This window comes from Acinonyx jubatus, chromosome B3, assembly GCF_027475565.1.
Source record: "Acinonyx jubatus isolate Ajub_Pintada_27869175 chromosome B3, VMU_Ajub_asm_v1.0, whole genome shotgun sequence".
Classification (NCBI taxonomy): Eukaryota; Metazoa; Chordata; class Mammalia; order Carnivora; family Felidae; genus Acinonyx; species Acinonyx jubatus.
This window is the reverse complement of record NC_069386.1, coordinates 81488800-81515228: the sequence shown is the minus strand read 5'-3', so window position 1 is coordinate 81515228 and position 26429 is coordinate 81488800. Positions and strand designations below refer to the sequence as shown.

The following is a 26429-nucleotide window of genomic DNA, read 5'->3' as shown; positions in this document are numbered from 1 at the left end:
GTCTGCATCTGGCCACGAAGAATAAATCCAATGCAAAAAATACACAGTATGCCTCTCAAACCTCAGGAAGCAGAGAGCAAGAGATTTGGGAAGAATGGATTGATATTTTTTATACTGGTAACCTGAAGAGATAGGAGTAATTCCCAATGCAACTCTTTGTAAAAGTAACAGGCATCAAAGGTGTCAGAAAAAATACTGAGCCTTTGTTTATCATCAGGGAATTGCTTTCCTGTGGTTGTGCTGTATTTTTTGTTGAAGAACACCTTTTCCAAAACGTTACTTGGTGCCAGGCTAAATCTCAACGTACCGACCACAAGTTTCAGCGGCTACTGTATCTTGACTCCCATTTCGACCAGTAAATCTTCACCTCATGGCTTTGGTCTTGTAAATCGAAGGGCTTAGGCTCGGCTGACCCTTTTTTTTTAAATGGAAGATTAATTTGAAACTTACTTTCCCTCAACCCATTTGGCCATCTGCTCTCACATCTCTGAAAAAGGGAGAGACTCAGAAGGGGCGGAGCTAAAGTTTCATTTTTGGGCTGCCATTCCTCCGAGTGCCTGCTCTCTGCTGTTTATCAACATGCTACAAGTTATGCAAGTGACGTCAGGTGAAAGACACTTGAGGATCAGGTAGGATGCTCACCAGTGGCAGGAGATGCTGAATGCTGTGGTTCACTCTGGATTTGTATTAGAAGAGGACATTTTAAAGTGGCCCCTTCTGATCATGTTAAACAAAAATAGAGGTGAATGAAGGTGAACATCTGAGACTTGGACTAAGCTCCTGTAGGCAGGGATATTTCAATTTTTTGTTTTATTTATTGAGATCTCCCTCCCCTTTACTTAATGTACGGAGCCAAGTTATTTTGCACTGCCACCAAGCAGGAGCTTTTTAAATGATTCAGGGAAGTATAGCTTTCATTTAGGCTTGTGCCCTCCAGTCTGTTTATACTGGTCGATACACTTGTCTGAAAAATATAATGGATTAGCACATCATTCAACAAGCTAGTCAGAAGGCAAGCTCAAGGCGACAGACACCAAAAAGTAAATTACAGTCAGTTGTAGGGGTAGGCCATGCCTAGAGCTGGGAAACATCGTATCAGCACAAAACCTGTATTCTCCCAGAATGGTGGCAGAACTGAAAGGGATGAAAAATTTACACTCAAATATAATAAAACAATCAGCTCTACAAATTCATAGGGTACCATAAACTGTGGTTTATGACACCGAAGGCAAGGGAAACTGGCTCTCACGACCACCCCACACATTATAACCTCAGCTGGAAACAGACACAGATGGCATTTGTTTCATTTAATAGGCCCACTTTTGCAAGCAGGCATATATCATGGCTTACTTTATACATTCCATTTAGATATCTGTAAAATGCCAATTGTCGTCAGTTTGTACTTGGCAAACCAAGGGTTAAGGTGGGCTGTAAGGAGCTGGTGGGGGGGACTAACAATAATTTATTCTTTCTTAGCTTCCCCTCTCTCTCTCCACTCCCTTTCCTTATTTCCTTTATTCTATTCTCGTTCTGAAGAAACAAAAAGCAGGATTGAGACTCTTTCTCCAGATCTTGAATTTATATTTTCTGTATCACCTACTCTGAGGTGAACCAAATCATCACTCTGGTGGACATAAGAAGTCTACTTATAATTATTAAGCAGCGGTCTATTTAATAACCAGTGACAATTAAACAGAACAGTTAGAAAGGCTTCTTTTTTCACCGTGAAATAAACTCCAAACAACAAAACAAACAAATCACTTCCTTCACCAAGAGCTCAGTGAAGGACTGTAATGTTCTCAGACATTGTGCCTCCTGAAGATATTCTTTACCAATCATGTACGGATCGGTTGGAGAAACAGATGAGCAGAACAGCAATGTGGGAGCCTCAGTCTTCAGAGAGAATATTAAAGACCAATGGAAAATCTACAAAGTCAAAGAGAGACTTGCAAAATCATCCATCATATGGGCTGCTCATATGAGGTTTAACGGAAGCAGAAAAGGAAGCAAAGATGGGATTTCAAAGTTAACAATATTAACAGAAAGTACTTTCTCCATTTTTTTTTTCCTTTCTATACAAATGATCAGATGTTAGTAGGGGGATTAGTGAATACAACCCTTGAATCTTGGCTTCTGATATTCTGAGTGGACCTCAGCATCTGTTACCAGTGGAAACGTCAGCGCTGGCAGACTACAGTGGTGGTTAATGAGCTACATTAAACGGTGCTAGTTAATTGCACAAGGTGTCGGCCCACTGTTGAATCCATTCTCCCTCCAGAGTATCCTAGGATTTTTGGCTCATGGGAGATACCTACATTGGGTTTGACAGAAAAGGGAGTTACCCTGGCCTTGACCTTGACTGGACTTTCCTGCTTTGATCTTTCCTTACCGCTACCCCCACTGGTACTTCCTATCTCTGTCTGTTGCACCCTTGTGTGGATGGACCAAGGCTGATCAATTCCAGCAAAGGCAACTACCTAGATTTTTTTCTGGCCTCACCTTTACCCAGTGAGCAACACGATGAATTCCTCTAAAACAAATCTCTCTCCTTCCCCACCTCTACCTCCAATCTCCTCAAATACCTCAAATTCTCCTCCATACCTCAAATTCATACCTCCTCACTTCTCCTCCTCCATACCTCAAATTCTCTCCAGCAGAAGCAAGAAATACTCCTTTTTATTTCTTCAGGTTCATGGCCTTCACACTACTAAGCTTATCCTTTTGAGTCCTGGGTCCAAAGATTATCCCTCTTTTGAATCTTTAATATATGTTTTGTGCATGCCTAACTTCTCAACCTAATGTTCAACTCAAAGAAGCTGAAAAATGAGATCTAGCAGCCCTGCGTCTTCCCCAAACCACCTTCCCCATCTGCTACCCAACCACGTTACCCCTGAACCGCTTAGAAGAGAGGCTAATACAACTAGATACATTTGTACCGCTCATTCAACAACCCGCTGCATTTTGGTATCAGCCTTCATGGTGTTAGTGATGACATTCGCATCGCTAGTAATCGAACTGCTGGATGCAATGGCTTTTTCCTGTCCTCATAGGATTCTAACTTTCAGGCACATGATTACATCCTTTCTGAAAAATTTCTTTTCCTTTGACTTTCCTAATGACATCTTCCAGGTTCTTCTTGAGGAAGAGATGCTCCAGGTCACTTTCTGATAATTTCTTTTAAAACATTTTTTTAAAATATTTATTTTTGAGAGAGACAGAGAGTGAGCGAGCGTGAGCTGGGGAGGGTGAGAGAGAGACACACAGAATCTGAAGCAGGCTCTAGGTTCTGAGCCGTCAGCACAGAGCCTGAAGTGGGGCCCAAACTCACAAGCCAAAACTCAGATCGTGACCTGCGCCAAAGTGCGATGCTCACTAGACTGAGCCACCCACGTGCCCCACTTTCTGATCATTTCTACTTCATTTTATATAGTACCTTCTCTTTCTCTGCCTCTCAGTAAATTTGGATCTTCTCAGGATTACTTTCTTAGTGGCCCCTACTCCCTCCTTCTTGAACTGCAAATTCAAGATCCTTAGGAAACTCATCTACCTTTTCTCATCCAGGTACAATCTACATGCTAACCACTGCCCAACCTGTAAGTTTAAACCCATTATTTCCAGCTCTAAAGCCTGTTAATCCAACAGGCCAGCCCACAAGTTTCTCAAACGCCACATGTCTAAATTGGAACTAAGTTTTAAAAATGCACTTCCTGCTTTCCACCACATTGGATCAGTCACCAAGCATTGATCTTATCTGAAAAAGAACTCTCAAATCCATCCCCTTTTCTTTATTCCTACTGGTGTGCCTATTGTAATTTGATTTTCATCTCTTCCTTGGGCCATTTATCTGCCTTTTAATTGGAAGATGCCACCTATCTTCTATTTTTTTTTTCCAGAATAAAATTTTTTGGCCCTGAAGCACAGATCTATTATTTCACTTTTCCCTTTAAAGCATTTCATGGTTCCCCAGAATCTAAAGGAGAAAGTCCAATTTCCTTAGCTTCCTACAACACCATTTTCAATCTGGCCCTGTCCTAACTTCCCAGACTCCTCTCTTACTATAAGCAAGGACTTTGCAAACATGCCTCCCTTTGCCTGGAATACCACTTTCCCCTTTTCCATGTGGAAAATGCCCATCAAGGCCTGACCTAAAAATCATTTATTATTATTATTATTATTATTATTATTATTATATTATCATTATATCATTATCATTAATGAAAATAAATAAACGGAGCAAATCTGTTTCAAACTCCTCCAGGAAGAGTTAGTTACCCACAATTCTTTGCTCCTGCGGTTTATAGTGCATCTCTTGACTGTAATGTGTGACATTCATTATTCATTAAAATATTTGAGATTGACGCTCCACAGGTCAGTGCAAGTTGGTTGCCATGCCTATGGCATCTCGAAGAGAAGACACTGGGTCCTTGAGCAGGCAGGAACTATGCCTAACAACATCAGTTTTTAGCACAATTTTGGACACATGGGGGTCACTCAGTACTAGCCGAATGCTGGCATGATTGAAGACACATTAAATGTGTGGCAAATACCATGGGTATGCTGTGTTTAGACCCTTGTTCTTGATTACTGGGCCTGCTATCGAATCTTAGAGTATTTCTCATAATGTGCAACATCAGAAGTTTTGGATATAACTATATAACTTTACCGATGTTTTCAGAAGTTCATTTATATACAGTGGCATTGTGAGAATAACTATTTTATGATACTAAGCAGGATGCTTAATTGCTCTAAGTCTCAGTTTCTCTTAACCCATAAACCTTGAATAGTTCTATTTGTTAATTACCTAAAACTTCCCAGAGGCAGCTGGCATTAACAGTTAACAATGAGTGCTTTGAGGTGGGATGGTTTTAAAGTGGGATGGGTTTAAACTCAGGTTCTGCCACTTTCTAGATGTATGACCTGCTGTTTTACCTCTCTGAGCCTATGTTGTCTTATCTATAAAATAGGGATAGTCACCAGGCCTAACAATGGTGCGTTACAAACTTTAATGGCAGGAGAGTGCTTAGAACAATGCCTGGCACAGGGTAATGGCTTCATAAATGTTACTTATAATTACTGTTCATCAGGAAGTTATAAACGTGAGCAGAGAAGATCCACGTAGTTATGCCACGGCTTTGCAGAGAGGACACCAGGAATACACAAGTCAATCATATAGATAATAATAGCTCAGAATTATTTAGAATTTTATACATTTCAGTGTGTTCATACATTTTAGATCCTCAGACACCCTAAGAAAGGTTTGGGAAATGTAATAAATATGAATTGACCATGTTTAAGTGTCTAGAGTCAATAAAATCAGTACTTATTCGCAAAAATGAAATACCCTTGTTAAGAAGAAAGTCAGTCTGTCCTTTGAATTAGTCCAGGATAAAAGGGTAACGGCGAGGTATCTGGGAGAACTACAGTTATTGACATCACTGACCTATAAACATATTCCCTTCAGCGTGATATACAGCACTTCAGTACCCTTGTTTTTCTATAATTGCTATTACCAGAGCCTTTCAATTTCAAGTGCTCAAACGAGAGCAATTCATATTTCAGATAATCTGCCAACGAGGAAAACTAATTTCAAAATATTTGATCATAAAAGTTGTCCTCAGCTTCTACAGAGATAATTTAGTCAAATAATATCAGATAATCTGAGAGCAGTCTTAGCAGGAAATTGCCCCATCTAAGCAGCCTCCATTTGCACTTATATAAATGTACTGAAAGTGTAGGAGACTTTGACAGCCTGCCATATGTGATTTCATTCCATAGCCTACCTACTTTACCATCAAAAGTTATATCCTTTGAAGCATTGCCAGAATTACTTTACCCCAGTAGATATGCTAGATGTGCCCTTTAAAAGCCATATCATTTCTTTTCTACTCTGACTAGTTCAGGGTAGCATCTGCTCAACTAAATTCCTTTGAAGGTTAAAAATAAAATAGCCTACTTCTTCCAGGCTCCCCTCCTCCACCCCTACCCTAGTGCTTAGGAGAAAACGTCCAGTGTTGAATGAATTTCAGAGAGCGCAGGTTTTAAAGAAGAAGGAGCCTGAGAAATCACCCCCTCATTTCACACTTAAGAAAAATTAAGATCCAGGCTTCTGGAAGGTCCCTTGCCTGATTAGCAGCAGAGGCAAGACCGGAACCAGGTCTCCTGGATCTCAGTCCGGAGCGCTGTCTCCTATTTCTCCAAAGACAAAAGGATCAAGCCAGAAACTGACACCAGAAACACCACCAATGGATGTGGTGTTTTAATTTTCTAAACAGAAAATGAATGCTTGGGATTTCATCTCCAGGAAAACATTTGCTTTTTAGAAATAGTCCTACTTGGCACTCTCTCTCCTCAGTGCTGCTGACAGTTGCAGTCAGTTATTACACTGTTGTGACTTGGAAGCTGATGCCCCCAAACAGATCAAAATTAGGAGCATCGTGATTCAGGATTGTCTATTTCCCCCTCAGCTTGCTAATCTATGCTTCTTTTATAATTATTTTAAAAGGCACTATCTGATTTCCTGAGCACCGCCCCAGGTGTTCTCAGTGATAATGAATGGATAAACATATCATCCAGTGTCACAGAGCAGTTGTGACATTTTAGAAATATCTTCAGTTCAACTCTTCTAATTTCAATGTATGTTACACCCAAGGTTGCAGGCCTGTGTTTTTACTAAAGAGCTGAATGAGTCCCAGTAATTGCATGATTTACTTGTCTGCTCAAGTGAAAAGGTTTTGAAATGTGGTGAAATGGCGCAGTCGTTTCCTGGTCTTTGCAAACCCTGCAATGTCAATTTTAATTAATGAACTGGAAAAATTATGTTTTTTTTTTTTTTTTTTTTTTACTTTTTTCCTTTCTTATTTATTTATTTATTTTTTTTATTTCAGGGAATTGGTTCCCAGTCTCACCTCTTATTTTCCTGTAATTTGCATCTTCTGTCCTGAGGGATGTGCAGACTTTTGTCATTCCCACAGATATGCAGACAGGACATCACAAGCATGCTAAGCCTCTGCAGCACAGCAGCTCAAAGTGATCCTGGCCAACTAGAGTACACAGTCTGATCATGTTTCCCTCGTCAGAACCAGGGGGTTGCAAATAACAGCCCTATTACACTGGGACACTCAGGTTGAGGAGATCCCCATACTTAACTAGGAATGGTGAGCCCTGCTTGCTCTTCAGAAGTTGTCTGCCAGACTAACCTCATTTCCACATAGTCGCTGCTGATTGATCTTAAAGTGAAATGCCTCCGAACACTTTAATTTTTGTGCCTGTTTCCTCTACCCCTTTCCTTTTGATTTCATCAAGGAGTAATGATTCTCTGCACAGATATTTAAAAGCAAGAAAGAAACTCACCACTTACAGGAACGTTTCACAACACAAATAATTTTTGTCTTGTCATTTCACAATTTTGCTAGCCTCGACATTTCTTAAAAGAAAGCAAGCCAGCACAGTTCATGGGAAAGAACCAGATCCTAGCTAATGCGACCATTCCTGTTTTCTGGAAACATTTCTCTGCACTTCTCAGATATATAGACAAGTACTTTTGCGCAAATGTTTTTTAAGCTCTCCAAAGTGTCAAGTTCAACAATTAGGGACTTTGATGAACCAGATCTAAGCATCTAATAAAGTACGGTAGGAACAAACACCTGAAAGTCCAGAGAGACTACAGAGTAATAATAAAACTCAGAGGTTCACGTACTTCGTGTATGTGTTTATGCTCCTTAAAGCCTTAGCTCTTTCCTAATTGAGAGGCAATCTTCTATTGTTTCCTTGGTGAAGCATTACTAAAAGGGATTGCCTGTGGTTCTAAAGCAAGGCTCCTATCGGGGAGAGAGGCCAGAAGGGAGGAGGCTGCTTGATACAAAGCTTGCTTCTCCAAAACGTAGAAGAAAACACTAAATGGAATGCATGGTTCTTTACCTGAATTCAAATCCTGCAATACTGATACACTTCTGAGATCTACAAAATGTCACACCTGGTACAAAGGTATTTTCTGTTGCCTCTGCAAAAGGCCATAACTTGCCCTGAAAAAAATCCTATCCCAAATCACTTTTTTTTTCCTTCCCAAGAAAAAGTTCCCTCTGCATACGTTCTCTTGCTCTTGCAAAGTTTGCGTAGTTATTTAGTTATTGAAAGTAGTAGATATAATCTGCCGGCATATGTCAATTTAACAGCATCAGAGGAAGTTTTTGCTTATTCCTGAATGTGGTAAATTTGCTGTTGTAGGAGGCTGAAAGGGGAGGAGACACCCAAAGGAAAACCTGGTTTGTTGTTTTAGTGAATCATTTTGGAAATTATTTCCATCAGTAGACAAAGATGCAGTAGGCATAAAAGCCAAATCAGAAAGAAAGCAACTTACACATTCATATATGTATATAGGCGTGCACATCAAAGGATGCTCTAAATCACTGAAACAATTGTTCTCGGTCTCTTTAAAAATGACCACTTAGGAAAAAGACATTGCATCTTGGACAGTCATCCAAAGGGGACTGAGGAACAACAAGGATAAAAGCCACAGGGCATTTGTTGTCTAAAACTGGCATCGATTCTCAGGTTATCAGCCTAGTTCTAGAACTTATGCAAAAACCTAAAGTCAATTTCCTTATTATATTCCTACTGAAATTATCACTGAAATTGTCGCCATGTTACTCCTGTCATGAAAACCATGTCTTCTTATGTAAGAGCGAAAACCCAATATAGATTGAATGTGTGCGTGTAGAAATGAAATTTGGATTTCACATGAATTTAACGATTCTATGACCTCCTTCCCCAGAGGTCAAGTTATTTCTTATTCTTCATATGAGCACTGTGCCTTCCCTCTTCACTCTCACAGGGGCCAGGCTAAGTGAGCGAGGATAGCTGGTGTAGGTGCAGAGGTATTATTTTGCATATATTGCCTATATAAGCACCACGTTATAGACAGAAATTATCTTTACTTTCCAACTTTGCATAATAAAATAAGCCATTAAATTAATACCATATAGAAAATACTGCTTGTCAGGCAAAGAAATGTACATTGCTTTCCAGAAAACCAGGGATATTACATTGCCAACGCCTGCATGAATAATACATGGGTTAATTCAGAAAAAACACCATTTCATTATTTAAAAATGAATAAATTACAGACTTAGAATGATGACTAAATTTTCTTCTCCATCTTACTTTTTTTGCTCAGTGCTCTACTTTAAAAGCAAAAATGAAACTACCATTTTATCCACACAAATAAAACAAGCTAGCCCCTCAAAAAGTATTTTTTTTCCCCCTGGCTTTGTATTTCCCAATCCCATAAAATGAAGACACTTCATTTTCTTTTTTTCTCCGGATCATATTAACTGCAGAAATTAAGAAGCCACGTAAAAGGTTTTCAGATTATACATCTGAAAATGGTGAGCCTACGTTTTATTGTCTTGTGATGCTGTGATACAGTCTGACTAGAAAAGCCCCCATCGCAGACAGGACTTCCTGTGTTTTAGTCTCAGTGCCTGGTGAAATATGTTCAAAGGAATAAATAAGAAGACTATAATTCTCATGTATGATGATGCGGATTTCCTTCATTTTCTCTGAGAGATTTTGGTTTACTCAGATGGCGTGTTAAAAATCGGTCCCATTTGGGGACTGATGAATGCCTGGGAGAGAGAAAGAAATGCACCAGCAATAAGAAATTAATTTCGAGTTAAAATAAGTAAAACATCGCCGCGCAGTGCATTTAGGCTGAGCATAAAGTGACAGCCAGCAGATTATTCTACCGATTTCTAATGCTGGAAATTCGGATGGCATTTACTAGCATAACCTTTCAACTCTGAGCACATCAATAGAGGCCGACAGTGGCTTGAAATATGATTCCTTGCAGATAGCATATCCTCATTCATCTGACTGTGCTCCTCTGTGCTCCACTGCACAAACAGCGTCTCACCCACTTCTGAGAGGACACTAATAAAAAAGGCATCAATTTTCAGCTCTAGTACTACTGTGATCTCTTTATATGTTCGACATCCAACATTAAATTAAAATGCTGTTATAAATCCTACTTTCTGAATCTGGAATGAGTGTTGGGTTTTTGTCGCATGAGACTGCAGCAAATCTTGTCAAAAGCAAGGAAGCACGTCTTGTTCACTCAGAATTAATGTTGTGGATGAAAGAAGGAGGTAAAAGGGGTTGAATATGGTGAACTGAGGGTGTCAAAGCCGGTGGGGACTGTAGCTTGAGGGTGCCAAACCAGGCAGGGTATTTGCTGCTTTCAAGAAGTGGCTAATCAAGAATTGTAATTACCAACGACAAGCCGTGTGGCAGGAAGATTACTGATAAACAGACAGGCGCACACACACACACATGCACGTACATCAACAGAAAAATTTTAAGCATAAAAAATTGTCAATTACTCCTCTCCTGCAGAAAAAAAAACATTTTCTGAACACCGGTGGTCCTGAGGAAGCCTCACGGGTTACATCAGCTCTTTGCAACAGAGGCTCTCACTGGGACACGAGGCCCAATGGCACTGGGTCACTCGTGATCCGGGCCTCGTGTCAGTATTACATAATTTTAAAGTTACAGGAGAAACACCTCGAATCCCTGGAGGGTGAGGAAACAACATTATTAAAAACTAAAGGGTATGGATTAAAACAGGTTTAGAAGCTTTCTGTGTCAAACCTGGAGGGGAGGAAACGAAACGAAAGGAAACAAAACAAAACAAAACAAAACAAAACCCTCGCAAGTACAAGGAGGAAAGAAACAGGCTAGCTTTTGACATTTTGCTAAAGAAGGGATGGTACGATAGGGGAACATTAGGGAATCTTTCTACTCTTTCTGATAACAAGATCCCTGCTCATATAAATTATCACCTAGAACTCTATGACCTAAAAGGTAATAAGGCCTTCAACAAAGATACAGGGTGCAGAGCTGCTGTGTTCTGCCCGGCTCATTCATAATTATGGATAAAATAAAGAGGCGTGTTTGCCTATTTGGGAGCAGGGGACGGGGGAGGAAAAGGGGGAAGAATGAGCAGTTCAATATCTGGATCGAACAGAGGAACTTTTTCCCCCAAGGATCCTGCAGGGAGGAACCTTGACATGCACAAAGTCAGAACGTAGACAAAGTTGCCCTGGTGAGAACGATAAGGTCACCCGTGGGATTGCTGAGATTATCTCTGTCAAGCACTCGGACAGCATGCAGTCAAATGATGCATCATGCAGTCATTTTCGGGGGGGAAAAATCAATTTCTTCACCAGGTCGCTATTTGCTTTTCAAAGTGCCCTTGTAGGCCTTCACCACCAAGCATTTATCAATTTAAATGTTGTAAATTGATAATGTGCCACTGTGCCTTGTACTGTTTCTGAATTATTTTGATACTTATATTTTCTCAATAGTCTCTAAACCCTCAGAGCTTCCTCATTCAAAAGGGCATTTTTCTTTGTTACACCAAGAAGTGATGAACTTTTTATGATTAGTACAGGAGAAAAATGCAGACTTGCTGGGGGGGGAAAAACATACAAGCTGCGGAAAATTACACATTTTTCTTTTTCTTTCTTTTTTTTTTTTTCAAGTTAAGGTATGTCTACTAGCAAGATTTTTAAGACAGGGGCCACAAAGCAATATTTGGCGGGCTACGTATACTCATTTATTCAAGGAGTCATCTCAGTGTTGCCTAAATTTAGAACGCCAACCGAAAAAATGCTACCACATAGCCCCATTATTAAAAGCCCTGTGCTGTGTTGAACTAATACCTTTTTTTTTGGTCTTTAGATCCAGATATCTATGTGATGATGCCAAACAAGAGTAGTAACTTGTAAGGAAAGCTAATGTCTACTTTATTCCCCCCCCCTCTAAAGCAATATATATATATATATATCTTTTACAAGCATGGAAATGAGGATATTAACCACATACTAACCTCAACTCGATTTGCATTGAAAAAATGTAGAACGGAAGAGTTGAGGGTGCACTTTCCAAAAGCAAAAGAAAGACATGGCAGTTGCAACGCGTCTTTAACCTCCAGTGATTTATTGGCCCTCGGCCAAGTTATCAGGGGAATCTAATTCTTCTTTATTATTCAAATAAACCACATTTGGCACCATGGTTCCCTTTCAGAATAGCTTCACAAATAGACTGAGCTCTGTCATTTATTTGACCTTGTACTTGTGTGCTGTCGCTGTAATTTTATTTGCCATTCTATATAACAAATGCAGAGAAACCTAAAATATGGAGATGAACAACAGGATGGGGAAAAGGAGTTTGTGATAAATATATCCGCATGGCTTTAAAAAAAAGAGACTAAACGTAAAACAATCATTTCCCCCTTTTCACCCTCACCTCTATTAGCCCTTCAATCTGCGACCACCCTGCCCCTTTCTGCAAGCTGCCTTGGAACAAGCCAGTTTTGTAAGCTTGTCTGTGGCTCTCTTCTCTCTGGCTATGACAGCAAGGAGGGATCTTCCACCAGGATGGGGATGTGATGAGGAGAAGTGACTCAGGCAAGCTGGGCACTGGAGGCAGGTGGGGTTGGGCGGTGGAATTAGGAGGCATCTCAAGAGAGTGATTAGCTGGTTGTAGGGTATTTTCTAATGGTATCACGGGGTAAAAAATCTGTTCCTCTCCCAGTGTGTTCTAGATCCCACTTTATTTTAAATAAGACTCTATGCTAAATTGAAAACATTTTGCTGGCACGGGTGTGCATCAGAATCATCATCTCTCACCCCACTTTCAAAGAAAAATGTTCTTAAAAAAATGTAAGTCCATTTTTATCCTCTGGTTAACTGGGACCCATGTCCTCTGCCCCTGGCAACTATAATGTTAAAGTTCTCATCAGTATTTAAGAGTAAATGCAGGATTTGTGTTTGGGTGAGGGAAAGCTGATTTATAAAAGCACATAAAACATCAAATTAGTCAATGCTATTATAAGACCTGGATATCAGAAAATCACTCTCAAAATGATCTCTGGCACACCACCTGAGGGGGTGGGAAGAGTCCTCTGTCTGCTCATGAAATTTGAAATATGTTTGTTCATGTTTGTTATATGATCCACACAGCCTTGCTCTGGATGTGAACTCCAATGGAAGCAAATCAACATGTCATAATCCACATATTAGCCGCCATGGAGATCGTATTTGAGATTTATTCTTATACTGCAGTCCCAGAAAAACTTTGCTTTCCATAAAAAGTGATGTTTCCTTATTTTTTGATGAATGGCTGTATTTCCTTTTTTTGCTTTGGTTACCAGGAAGCTCACAGATAAATTGGAAGCTTTATCAGATCACTTATAACCCTCTTAGAGACTCTATTGTGTGCTCCTACTATGTGGTAACAAATGACTTACTTTTGTCTTTTCTTTTTCCTTATACCTTAGCTCTGTTTAGCCATTGTCTTTTTTTTTTTTATTATATACATTTATATAAGCTATTTTTCCTCTTTGTGGAAAGAGGAGGACATAAGCCAACAAATGAATATTTCTCCAAGTTTTAGGTCCTATATCAAACAAGCATTTTTTAAAATTTATCGTATTAAGTCTCTTTTGGATCCGTTGACAATTAAGCCCCAGGCATACCGGAAGAGATTTCATAAAATCAGGCTATGTATTATTATTACATTTTCAGTGTTAGGGAATACACTCTGTTTTCTTTCTTCATTTTCACTTATGCCTATTCCATTATACCTATGGATTAGAGCTGTCTTTAGCAGCTCTGAAGGCTATCTGCCAGGTATAAGAAGGCATTTAAATCCCATGCAAACCAAACTCATTAATGATATTTGGGGCTCTTTTTTTTTTTTAAGATAGGGCTTCATGGTGAGTAACTAGGAATCATCTTTATCTAGGGAAGTAAGTCAACAGTGCATGTTTCTTTTTATTTTATTTAATTTTTTTTAAAGTTTATTTATTCCGAGATGGAGAGACAGCATGAGATGCAGAGAGACAGAAAGAGAGGGAGAGAGAGAATCTCAAGCAGGTTCTGCAATGACAGTGCAAAGCTCGATGCAGGGCTCAAACTCACGAACTGTGAGATCATGACCTGAGCCTAGATCAAGAGTCAGACACTTCACTGACTGAGCCACCCAGGCACCTCTATTTCTTTTTTAATGTTTATTTACTTATTTTGAGAGAGAGAGAAAGCAAGCATGGAGGGGAGCAGAGAGAGAGGAAGAGAGAGAATCCCTAGCAGGCTTGAACTCACGAATGGTGAGATCATGACCTGAGCCAAAATAAAGAGTTGGATGCTTAACTCACTGAACCACCCTGGCACTCCAACAGTGCATATTTCTACAACCTGAAAGCACACCTTGAATGTTGCTTTAAATATATATCTCTGGCAGAGTCAAAAGGGCTGCTGAATTGGTCTGAACATCATCACGGATCCCTTCATTCCTGCCATCATGATAACATGAAAGGACTTTACAGAGAATAACTGCCACACATACACGCTGGAAACCAGGAGCTGTTCCACTCAACAGAGTATAGAGGAAAAACCCACTCTGATTGTCTCTATATTCATGCTATACAACAGAGCTCAGGACAAGTCTCTCTACTTAATTTTCTCATGAGTCAAAATAAAATCTTAATTCTTTCCTGGACATAAGCCACTTTAAAGGCACCATATTTATTTACATGTTGAAGGAATATAAAACTGAGGAAGGGATATTTTGAGAGCTACAAATGTAGGCATAACTATGCTCTAACGAACTGGCATGCTCACAATATTCCTTAACAGTTTGACTGGGTACATCTTTGGTGATACAGCCATACATCGCCTTTATTTAATGGAACTATTTAAAAAGAAACGGAGGGGCCATAATTTCACAGACTCCTTATCTCTGTCTAGAATTTCACGGGATAACTTCTGAGCCAAAGTTGTAGGTTACAAATAGCACATTTGGTTAGCATTCAATTATGGGCGTGTTTGTGTGTGTCTGCGTGTGTGTGCGCTCATGTGTAAAAAATTAAGTATTTACTTAACCGAATAACTGTGAGTGCATTGTGCATCGTATGTCCCCCATGAGTACCCCGTGACCCGGCAACTTCAAGAAGTCACTGAAGAAAGTTGGAAAGGGTTAAGTCTCAAGTACCCTATTGGGACCGAGAACACAACATTTACTGGGTTGGAAATTCCTTCCCAAAGTTGGAGAATTAATTTTTAAAAACAGGCCATGTTCTTAGCAGATTATTTTCACATTAATCCAGAAGTGTTTTTTAACTTTAGTTTTCAATGTTAACACCTACACCGGCATTTGCAAACGTCACCTTCTCGTGATGGACCCTTCACCATTTCACTTGCACAGTGCCTCCAACTGAAGACCTCTGTCTTGTACCTCATAGTCTCCACCATTGCTGGCGACAATGAACCCATCTACCACTGAGGGTACAGCACGCTGGGGCTGGTGTCTGCCCCTGGTTAAGTCAAGATGCTGACTTGCTGACTACTGATCCACACTGTAAAACCCATCCCATAAAAGAAGCAGGGAATGACCGGACAGAACGTGCCACCTGCTGCAAAACGTCTACACAGCTGCTTTACTCTGCAGAAACCTCAATTATTTGTTTCAGATTTTAAGAAAAGATTGACTTAATGTTACAGTAGAAAAGCAGTGAAATATACTGCTTTTAAGGAGAACCCAGCACAGGGTTAAAGCCAAATCTTTCTTGAACAGATGATATTTCAGATGGCCACACTATTCCAGATGCATCAATTTCCCTGAAAATCCAATCCATATATGTGCATATGCTGTGCTGGCAGGAGGACTGACTGAAATGGCCAAAACCCAAGAGCTAATATTCTTTTGGCCAGAATAATGCAATTATTATTTTCCTAGCTATCAGTCTAAGCACACAGAGCCATCTGTTATGCAAAGCAAACATACACATCTCAATTACAGAAAATGCAGTTGCCTTGACAGAATTTGGATTACACCACTAACCAGGGCTGTAAAACGTGTTTTGAGCTAGTATATAATGGATGCTTTTCAGGAGTTCCCTAATTAGCATTTACCTGCTTAAACTAATTATTCATCCTTCTTCTTCACTGGCTTATTAAACTTTGTTGGATACTGTGCATAAAACAGATGAATATGGGCATCGCAGAACACCAAACAGTGGTGTTTCCAGTCCTGTAAGATACTCACATAGTGGGCACACCCGTTTCAAAACTGAAGATTCTCAAAACTAGGTCCTCAACAGATTAAGATGAGGCTTAGAGTCTATTAAAGGCTATTACAAAACCAGAGATTTCAATAAGATGCAAGAATGCTAACAGTGAGTTAACAATAGCCCAGTTTCTATCATTTGGTTTGCTGAAACCCACATAAAATAGAATTACTCTATAAACTATAGCCAATAGCTTTGCGCGTTCTTCAAGGAAGAGTTAATGGACCCTTGCTTGGATTCTCAACAGTAAATAATCACATTTGGCAGGATCCCTCCCCCTCCTCCAAACCTCCTCAAATGCCAAATATCTTTCTTTATTATTTCCCAGTGTCTTTCTCAATTTAGCTATTACCCAGAAAACTCACTAACAGCCAAAATGTTCCAGCCGTGCTGGGTGCCTCCTTAGAGCAGTGCCAACTTGCGGAAGCAATGAGTCTGGGGTGGGTCTTGCTTAAGAGGAGAGAGACAAATCTTATCTCCATCTTTAGCTCCAAGGGGCAACTGAATGAGAAGTAGATTATCCAACTTGGCAGATCATCACATACACACAAAATCCCTCCCACCGAGGCTGTGTTTTCCTCATGCCAAATCACCAGATGAAAAGGGTCAAACTCAGCCAATCACCTGTATGGGCACAAGTATCCAGATGTTCGGCACTTTTACGAGAGGAAAAAAAACATCTGGATAATTAGTGGAATCGCCAACTTTTCTTCAGGGGATTTTGGCATTCCGTAGATGCAACCTATGTCCTGGAATCCAACGGAAGTAAAATTTTTGTGTTCCAGGGGAATATCAAGAACGGACATCTAGGATTTTGTCCCTTACCTCAGCTGCCTCCATCTTCTTTGTTTTCAACCTCTGACAGACACGTACGAGTAATTAAAGTGCACATAACGAAAGGCTATCTTATTTTATGAAATTGCCTTTCAGCGTTAGGAAGCATTTGCAAAGGCAGCAAAACAGATCCTTGCTGGGACCCTCCCTGCAACACATTTTAATGGTCTCTTTCAGCATTTCTTGACTCCAAATGACTCCTGTCATTGTGTCAGCTCCCAGGATAATGCAGGGTACTCCATAAACATCCAGTAATAGGACACAAGGGAAGCACTATTAGTGTGTCCCTCTCCTACCGGGCACAGAGGTTTCAAAGTTCAAAACAACTGAGGGAAGAAACTTCATTTGTTCTCAATAAATTAATAATGATCCTGGGGGGGGGGAGGGGGGGAACTAAAGTTTTTGAGTACAAGTTTATTCCGAACGTTTCGAACTGACAGAATTTTCTCACCGACTTTGCAAGAAGAGTCAGGCAGAGCCATTAAAGAATACATGTGATAATTCACGCCAAACAGAATACCCCTTGAAGAAGGAAAAGCACAAGGCCGAAGGAGGCTTCACAATCTCTGTCGAGAATCTAAATTGTTTTACTTACTTGTGAGAGGCCTAGGTAGATGGAGACGGTTTCAGAAATGTACAAAAATTTTCCTTCTTGATTTAGTGCAAATACAAAGCCATCCAGGGACTGCAGGAAAAAATAAATATATAATTAAGTTAATAAACATATGCTGGAGGTTTAATGAATAGGGCATCTGATACAAAGCAACATACACTGAATTTAAAACCATGTTTTTCTTCCTGTTTAACCGAAGTCCTAAGATCTTCTACTAGGGCCCTGTACGTGAACAAACTAAAGGCCTAAATTAAGACCACAAGCTTTCCTTTATTTCAAGGACTTCCTTATGTCTCTGTCATTTTGACCAAGATACATCATATTCGTGTACAAAATCAGGTCGTGCTGATTTTATGAGCTGTTGCCTTCATTTTTATTTTTTGGATTCAGTAGTTTAAGAGATTAAATCAGCCAGATTCTCCATTAAATAGCTGAACGGGAATGGAAACTGTAATGAAACAAGAGAAAAAAGGGTCCCCATATGAAGAACAAGTAGAATCACCACTGGAACTACTGTGGACATCAATAATTTGCTAATTAATAAAGGATTATGCCCTTCTCACTCTCAGCGCCTATTGTGGTAGAACAAATAGAAAAAGTCAATACATTATGGGTGAATGATTATAGGCTGAAACCTTACAAACTGTAATCCTTTTTTTTTTTTCAAAACTCTATATTCAAGTTTTATTGTGATAGACCTGGTTTCTATTACAACTCCTGAAATGGAAACAAAAGGAGGGGAGTGGGGAGAGAAGGATGCTCTACATCATCTGTAGCTTCTGGAACCTTCGCCCACTTTCCAAAGGGAGGTTGCATTGTCAGTGTGACGAGTGGTGTAAATCGTCATGGACTCCAACTGCAATCCAGCACTCAAACAGCGAACACATTTGTTTCATATGCTTGCGATCAAAGTGCATTGTATACCTTCCGCCCCCCCTTAGGTCTTTTGTTTCCCTTTATTTATCTCTAACCAGGTAGGCTGCACAAGTGATGCTTGCACAGAAAAAGAAGTTTCCACGATTCGTGGTTTTTTACAAAGGCTGAGAATTGGGAAAGACAGGAAACCCACTCTGAGATCAAGGTATGTGGCCACACTAAATTAATGGCATGACTTTGAAATAGAGAAAGGTGGAAGAAGCATATAAAATTCTGGTAGAGAAATGGATCATCTCATATCTCAGCAATAGTTTCAGTTTCCTAAAATACTGAACTCTTTTTTGAGCTCCAAATGTCTATATGAAATACATATATATTTATATATGTATTAAATGTGTGTATGTCTATGTGAACATGTGTGTGGGCGCGTGCACACGCGTGTGTGTGTATGTGTGTGACATCTGGACTCCAGGCTTCCTGATCCGTTTTCAGAGTCCCAATGGTCAGAGACCGTGGGTAGTGTCCAACCTCCTCCTCTGATTAGGTGGGTTCTGAAAACATTTCAAAAGTCACATTACATGATTACATTACAAATTACATGATAGGCAAGCTTTTGGTCAGGATACCGTCCATTTATTCAGCAACATGTGCTAAGCAGTTTGCATGTATTATCTCTTTGAATTTTCACAAGTATCCTTTGAGGTAATTATATTATTATCTACATTTTATACACAAGGAAATCGAGGCTTTGCGAAGGCAGGTGACATGTCTGCCCTAGTTAGTGATGGAGTTAGGATTTGAACTTTGACAGTTGGACTTAATAACAATACTGCCCCCACTCACAACAAAGGTTATGTAACTAATATGTGTAAGTCAATGGAAAGAAATGGTCACAGCGTTTGTGAAGTTGAACCACACTAAGATGCAGCTTATGACTTAAAAATCGTCACTTCATTTTGAAAGATTTGTTCAGATGACAGAATCCCACCGTTAGAAGATAGGTAGGAGGTAGGATGACCAGAGAGTTTGCAAGTCACTTCCACTAGAGGTTACCCTGTCACCTTGCTCTGTAATATTTCTCCTGGAATCAGCTAAGGGACAGGGAACAAAATACTTAGTGGACTCCTTCCCTTTGACAAAACTGTCACCCCCTCCAGAGCCTCGTGAGATCCAACCTTTCAAGTTTGCTGTGTGGCACTGTGTAATCTTGCTTTGAACCAGGGCAAAGGGAAAGAAGTTTCCTTTGTGGAAATTTGGGAAAGATCTCATCAAAACGTCTTTATCTCACACAAGAGGTCTTCTGAGGATGACTCATGAAGATTAGGATCCTCCCCCTTTAAGCCTCCCATGGAGAACAGGGCCTTGACAGGTTTTCCACTCAACCCAATGGCCATGCCCTGGCATACAGTTATAGAGAGTTGTGTGAACCCACCTTCTCAAACCTTAAAGTGCTGCTGTCAGAATAGAAAGAGAGAGAGAGAGAGACGCAGGAGAACTTCTTATGCACGCACATGACAGTTGCAAGGCTGACTGAGAGAAGAAAGGACTGATGGAACTAGCACAGAGACAACCTCCTGTTCTCTAAACCCTCATTGTACAGGTTGGAAAGCCGAGGCACAGAAAAGGTTAAGTGGCCGGACAAGATCATACAGTCATCCAGTGGCAAACCTAGCATTAAATCTGCTGCACGCCGATAGTGTGGTTAAAGTATTCATGACGTTGTATGGTCCTGGTTGGCTTATTCAAGTCCCAAGGAGACTGGGTTTCTCAGCAGTGGGGTGATGTCTTATTCATCTTTATCTGGCCAACATCAAACAACTGCTCAGCCAAGACTTAGTAAACCCAGTTCACTTCCACGCTCAATGCTCTTTCCCTTAGATCACATATGCTAGAATGACTAAGAAAGATGGAAATTCTTTTCTTGTCTTTTTTTTTTAATTTTTTTAATGTTTATTTATTTTTGAGACAGAGAGAGACAGAGCATGAATGGGGGAGGGGCAGAGAGAGACGGAGACACAGAATCGGAAGCAGGCTCCAGGCTCTGAGCCATCAGCCCAGAGCCCGACGCGGGGCTCGAACTCACGAACCGTGAGATTGTGACCTGAGCTGAAGTTGGACGCTCAACCGACTGAGCCATCCAGGCGCCCCGGAAATTATTTTCTGCAAGAGTCCTGTTTATGAAGCTATTAGAGTATTTGAAGATTCTGATGCCACAGATGTCTAACATAGTCTGCGATATCTCCTGACATTTGGAAAATCAGAGTTAGCCTAGATTCTTTTGCTGTTCTCCAAAACATCTAGTGCAGGTCATGTGCCATCCACAGACAACCTTTACTTTATTACTCAAAGGGATCGTGATTTTGTAACATTGGGTTCATATCTCATGAATTTACTAAAATAGTAGAGGGTTTTTGGGCACCCTAGCAAGGAAACAAAAATTCTGGAGGCTGAACATCTGATGCTATTAAGCAGCAGCGATCTAAGAACTGGCCAGTTTTGTTTGGCAAGGCAGAGGCTCCGACACATGTTCCAATTTCCTGGTGAGATTAAAATGAGTCTATGTCTACATGAAACAAAGCATCCAGTCAATTCAATTAAAAATAACAGCCAATTTGGTGTGGGAAGAACACAACTAGTCAGATTAGCTGTTTGTCATCAGAGAGGTAAACACATACACACACACACACACACACACACACACACACACAAATTGGGTAGTTAGCCATCTTTTTTACCTTTGTATTTACCATGTCAGTCAGTTATAGCTATAGTGTGAGATGAAGGTCCAAAACTCAGGTTTGATTACCTTTCAAATAAGGAAATGGGATACGAAACCAGGTGTGTGGCAGATTGGCAAGGTGGCTCTTCGCACGGCCATTGCTTTCTGGTTCAGGGTCATCCTTGTTCACAGTTAGCTGTACTCTGCTGCTTAGGAAAGTTTTAAGAGTAGCATCAATACTGTTCTAAATGTGTTTGTCTCAGTTTTAATGGGTGACAGGAAGAAGGAAACATTCAGTTCATCTTGGGAGCCAAATGTGATTCATCTTAAAGTTTTGTGGAATTTGTCAAAATTTTGAATCAAGAAAGCTACTGCATTTCAAGCTTTTTCAATCACTGCAGGCTACTTCTTAATTTTGTTTTTTTAAAACTGCCCACTGTTTTCAACAGGCGCCAATTAAGATTCTGAGGTCAAAGGGTTAATTACATCTTCTTACTCACTCTGTAGAATTTTCTGATTATTAACTAAGGTTGGATTAAGATGAAAAAGAACCTACACAAATGTTAATGCTAGTCCCTCCTTGAGAAGATTTATTATAAAGCCGTGCTGAAATCTATCTGCTTCCCTCAAAGCAGATGGAGAACAAAATCTTAGAAGAAACAGTAAAACAGACATTTTAAAGGCATGCTAGTATCTGATTTATCAAGACAGTTTTCTTATTACTAAAACCAGTTCTTAGCCATCCAGACAGGGCTGATAGGAGATTTCCTTTGTCACATCCTGGTAAGTCTATGAGGTACACATGCAGGAGGGAAGCTTGGATACCGAAGTCAGGAGCTACAGCATCTCTGAATAATAATGCCTGTAATTATAATTTATATCCCCTGACATCAGCGTAACATATAAAGTAAAAGGCACGGTTTTTTAACCCCAAAAGCTGAGGGTCTCTAATAGTATTGTCAAATGATGAGGTTATTTCCTTACAGGGTATGAAACTAACCACAGCTTCATGATTGAAGGTATACTAATGTTTAATGCCTTGTGCTAAATGGATTTATATTTGTCAAAGTAGTTTTGTCTCTCTCTTTTTTGTTTTGCATATTCCACAACAGCCAAATCCCGCAGAGTGAAATCTTACCACCTTGCCCTTATAGGGGTAATTCTCATGTGGATAACTACTCAGAGATCAGTGGTTCTTTCTTCTACATTCCAACGCAGAAGAGAAAAAAAATCACCCCAAACTCTTTTCCTATGACCTCACTCCAGTTAGAGTGAAGAATTACCAGTAGGCTAGGTTATTTTAATGACAGATTATTTTAAACTAAGCCTTCACCATCTGTTCCACCCCCTAATTATGAATGCAAAAGGAACATATTTCACAATTACATCAGTAAAAAAGTAAGACACACGTGATTTAAATGCATGCATGTGCTCCACATCCAAAGCACCGTGCGTCTGTGATGTTCTTCTAATTCGGGCTTAGACTAGGCAGAAAATACCCATCCATGATAGAGTACAGTCTCTGACACACTCAACTTTCTCTCCGAACCCAGGGTTTTTCATTGTTATGGCATAATTCTGTTAGCGCAAGAACAGAACGTGTATTTCAGCACCATGCTTGCAAGCCATTAGGTAAGAGTATTTTATAACTATGAAAACATCTCTGCAGTTAATAAGGAGAGGCGGCATGAAATAACTCCTTCAGCTGTCTGAGCAGTGGGTTAGCATTGGAAACAGGGGAGTCTGGTCTGGAACCAAGCCTCCATCATCATGAAAGAAACTGACTGAATAAGCCAAGCACAAAAAAGCAGCCTGGCCTGAAGAGTGAGGACAGGGCTTCAATACCTATCTTAGCACTCAGTTTTGGCAGCAGATAAGAGAGTTAGAAAGACAAAAATGTTTCTTAAATTTTTTGGCCTTTGGATACAATAACACTTTGATAGAGCTCAGTAAAATGCCATATTGCCCTCTGATTGCACTCAGGAGCTGAGGCTATACTGCTCACGCACACACATGTGGACTCCCGGCAACCTCAAGGAACCTGGGACGATGTCCAGAAGTGCCCACATGTATCTGTTTATGGGGAAGAAAACGTTTCCCAAATTTTGTCTTTGCAATCTGCGTTTTAACAATCAAGCACTGTGCAGAAACAAAAGCTTTATTTTTAGAAGTAGGAATCTAAGTCAAGTATATTTTCTCAAAGTGGATAAAAGCATGTATCAAAGGTCTGGGATTTGATTTAGCTCTCAGGAATCTTCTCGAGCCTTCTGGCTCCTGTGTCTCTTCCTTTGCCCCTTCCCCACCCCCGTGAGTCAATAACATGAGGGGTAGCATGGGTTCATATCATTATCATGTATCAAAAGCCACATGTTCCCCCAATCACAATACCAAACTAGATTAATTTGGCCACACCTAATTATTTTCCCACTAAAGAGGAATTCCTTAACAATAAACCTTGGCGCCTCGAAACACCTCTCCTAAGAGTTTCCTAAAAGACATAAATCTAAACATCTTAGGTGAGAAAACAGTGCAGAGGCACAGACGGCCTCTCTTCAGTTCTTAGAGGAGAGTTACTAAAATAAAAGGAGAGATGTTGAGCTGGTGAAATGTTAAAACATGAAAAGAACAAAGACATCTGCTTTCTGAGCAAGGAGATCAGGTTTTGCTTCTGCTCATTAAAATTCCATTTTGTGCGAGCTGTGTATCAAAGTGCTGACCTTTTTTCTCCGGGATGCTAGTTCAAGCCTTACATCCAGCCTTGAGGGATGTAGATTTCTTGATTTAAATATCCAGCCAAATGGACAACAGGCTCTGGTATAAAGACAGGGTGTAGCATTTGGTGGAATCACACGTGTCTGTGTCTCTGAGCCACCAGGGGCAGCATGTGGCTCCCACATCCTCTGTGGCTTGTCCAGGGAGACTGGGACTCCAGGAAGCATAAGTGACCCTGTGGTGCTCACAAGCTCTGATGCCTGAGGGAGAGGATTCCCACTAGTTAATCTAAGGCACAGATACTCACTGGAACATTAAAATGCCTTCTTTTTGTGTACATGGTGTATTAATTTACTGAAACAGAGGCTCTTCAGAATCCAGGAGCGAATTTCTTACTGTGCATCTTTCCCGTTTAATTCAGAGTTCTCTTTCAAGTTAAAGAAAAAATTCCCATGCCAGCCGGAGTAATATAAACATTACATTGTGCTTGTTCTGAAAGGCCAAAAAATGTCACTGCTTTGCTTTGGGCACTCGTGGAGCTTGGTCACATACAGGGAGGGCTCTAGGTGTTTTTCAAGTTGTCTGCATTATACAAGGCAATACAAAGAATAGATACTAATTGTTTATTGGACATTCTATAGATCACAGATTACCGGAAAACAGAGAATGGATTCTATAATATGTATTGAACATACTATTATATATTACATATATTATATATCACGTATATACCATCATACTGTATTATAGAATGTCTTAAACGATGCCCAATTCACTCAAATATTCACCGGAGAGGAAGGGGAAATGAAGAAAAATAATATATGTTAGGCAAATTGCATAGACTAAATGTGAGTGAGGTATTATTTAATCCTACTTTACAGGTAAGGAAACTGAAGCCCAGAGGAATTAAGGACACTGCTCAATGTCACGCATCAATACGTGGTAGATCTAAGAAGGATCCTCTTTTTCCTCCTGATGCTGGGACCACCTGCTGGGTCTTTTAGTTGTTTCACACCCCATCGAAGCTGCTCAAATTCTGTGCTTCCTCCAGCACTTCTTTCCACACAAGGGACTCTCATGCTCCTATTGTTTGAGGGTGATACATTGAGAAGACAACGTTGAGTGCTTACTACGCACTGGGCCTGTACGAGCTGAGGTTTCACAAAGCTGAACAAGGACCCAACTCACAAGCTCTTTTTTCAAAGAAAGATCATCCTTGGGATCGGAGACAAAGGAATCGAGCCAAGATGGAAATTAACTTTATAAAACAAAAAGTTGCAGGGCAAAGGCAGTTTCCTGCTTAGGATACCCTCTGTAATAGGTGGGGACTCCTGTCTGATATCACTAAGCCCCGCACCTGTAATATGCTGTCTTCGATTTAGAAAAGGCATGGGTTGATGGAATTTGTATTTTTCAGCTTTACTGAGGTATAATTGACAAACCAAACTGTGAGATATTTCAAGTATACATGGTAATGATTTGCTACACATACACATGGGATTCCTCCCACCTAGTTACCTAACATATCCATCACCTTGCATGTGTCTCTTTTTGGATTTGTGAATGTACAGCCAAGAGACTGCTAGACCTCAAGGAAATTCTCATGCGTTGGAGGAAGAAGAACTAGCCTAGAAAACTTCTAGGAGAACACCTCCCAAAAGCAAGTGCCAGAACAAGCCTTGAGCACTTACCCCAGTAGGCCACGGGGCTGGCCAGGACCATAACCCCATTTCCTGTCCCCAAGTGCTTCACTGAGACTTAGGGCTTTTTCCTCCCCCCTTCTGGTATATTACATACTATTTTATGTAGAAATATACTCTTTTATGTAAGATGACTTTACAGAAATTTGTTTTGCAGTCATGTTTGCTTAGAAGTACATCCTCGATAACAACAAGGCAGACTCATATTGCTACTTCTGTTACGGCTGATTATGACTGAGCCTTGACTGTTCAACTGGGCAGTGGGTAACTTTAAAAAATAGGTTCCTTAAGAGAAAATAATAAAAGCTTTGTACATATATTCCTTTAGGTAAGGAGTTTGTGTCAGGGGTAGTAACAGTGATTCAAGAACCCTGTAATGATTTTAGCATATTAAAAGACCATTTAGAGACCTTAGATATTAATCTGATGCATTCATATGAGTTTCATTTAGGAAACATTTATTGGTATCTCTAGGGAAATGGTATTAAAAACATCCATACTGAAAGAAACTTGATTGTTGCAAATGTAGTGGCCACGGACTGAATTATACCCCCCAAAATTTGTACATTGAAGCCCTAACTCCCAAGGTGACCGTATCTGGGGACTGGGCTTCTTGGAGATAATAAAGGTTAAATGAGGGCATAGGGGTGGAGTCCTAATTCAACAGGACCGATATCTTTATAAGAAGAGGAAGAGAGAGCTATCTCTTTCTCTATAGGCATGTACCCAGGAAAGGTCATGAGAGCACACAGCAAGAAGGTGGCCATCTGCAAGGTACAAAAAAGGCCTCACCAGAATGTGACCATACTGGCCCCTTGATCTTGGACTTCTAGCCTCCAGAACTGTGAGAAA

At 40.3% G+C, this 26429-nt stretch overlaps 1 protein-coding gene across 9 annotated transcripts in view; it reads right to left on the bottom strand.

The window, feature by feature from the left end:
- NPAS3 (neuronal PAS domain protein 3) overlaps nucleotides 1–26429 on the bottom strand; it is an 853174-nt gene that overhangs the window by 223618 nt on the left and 603127 nt on the right. For all 9 annotated transcript variants that reach the window (XM_027065563.2, XM_027065562.2, XM_027065566.2 and 6 more), the window contains one exon: nucleotides 17553–17642. In XM_027065563.2, coding sequence (XP_026921364.1) covers nucleotides 17553–17642 — 90 coding nt within the window. The remainder of the gene's footprint in view (nucleotides 1–17552; nucleotides 17643–26429) is intronic.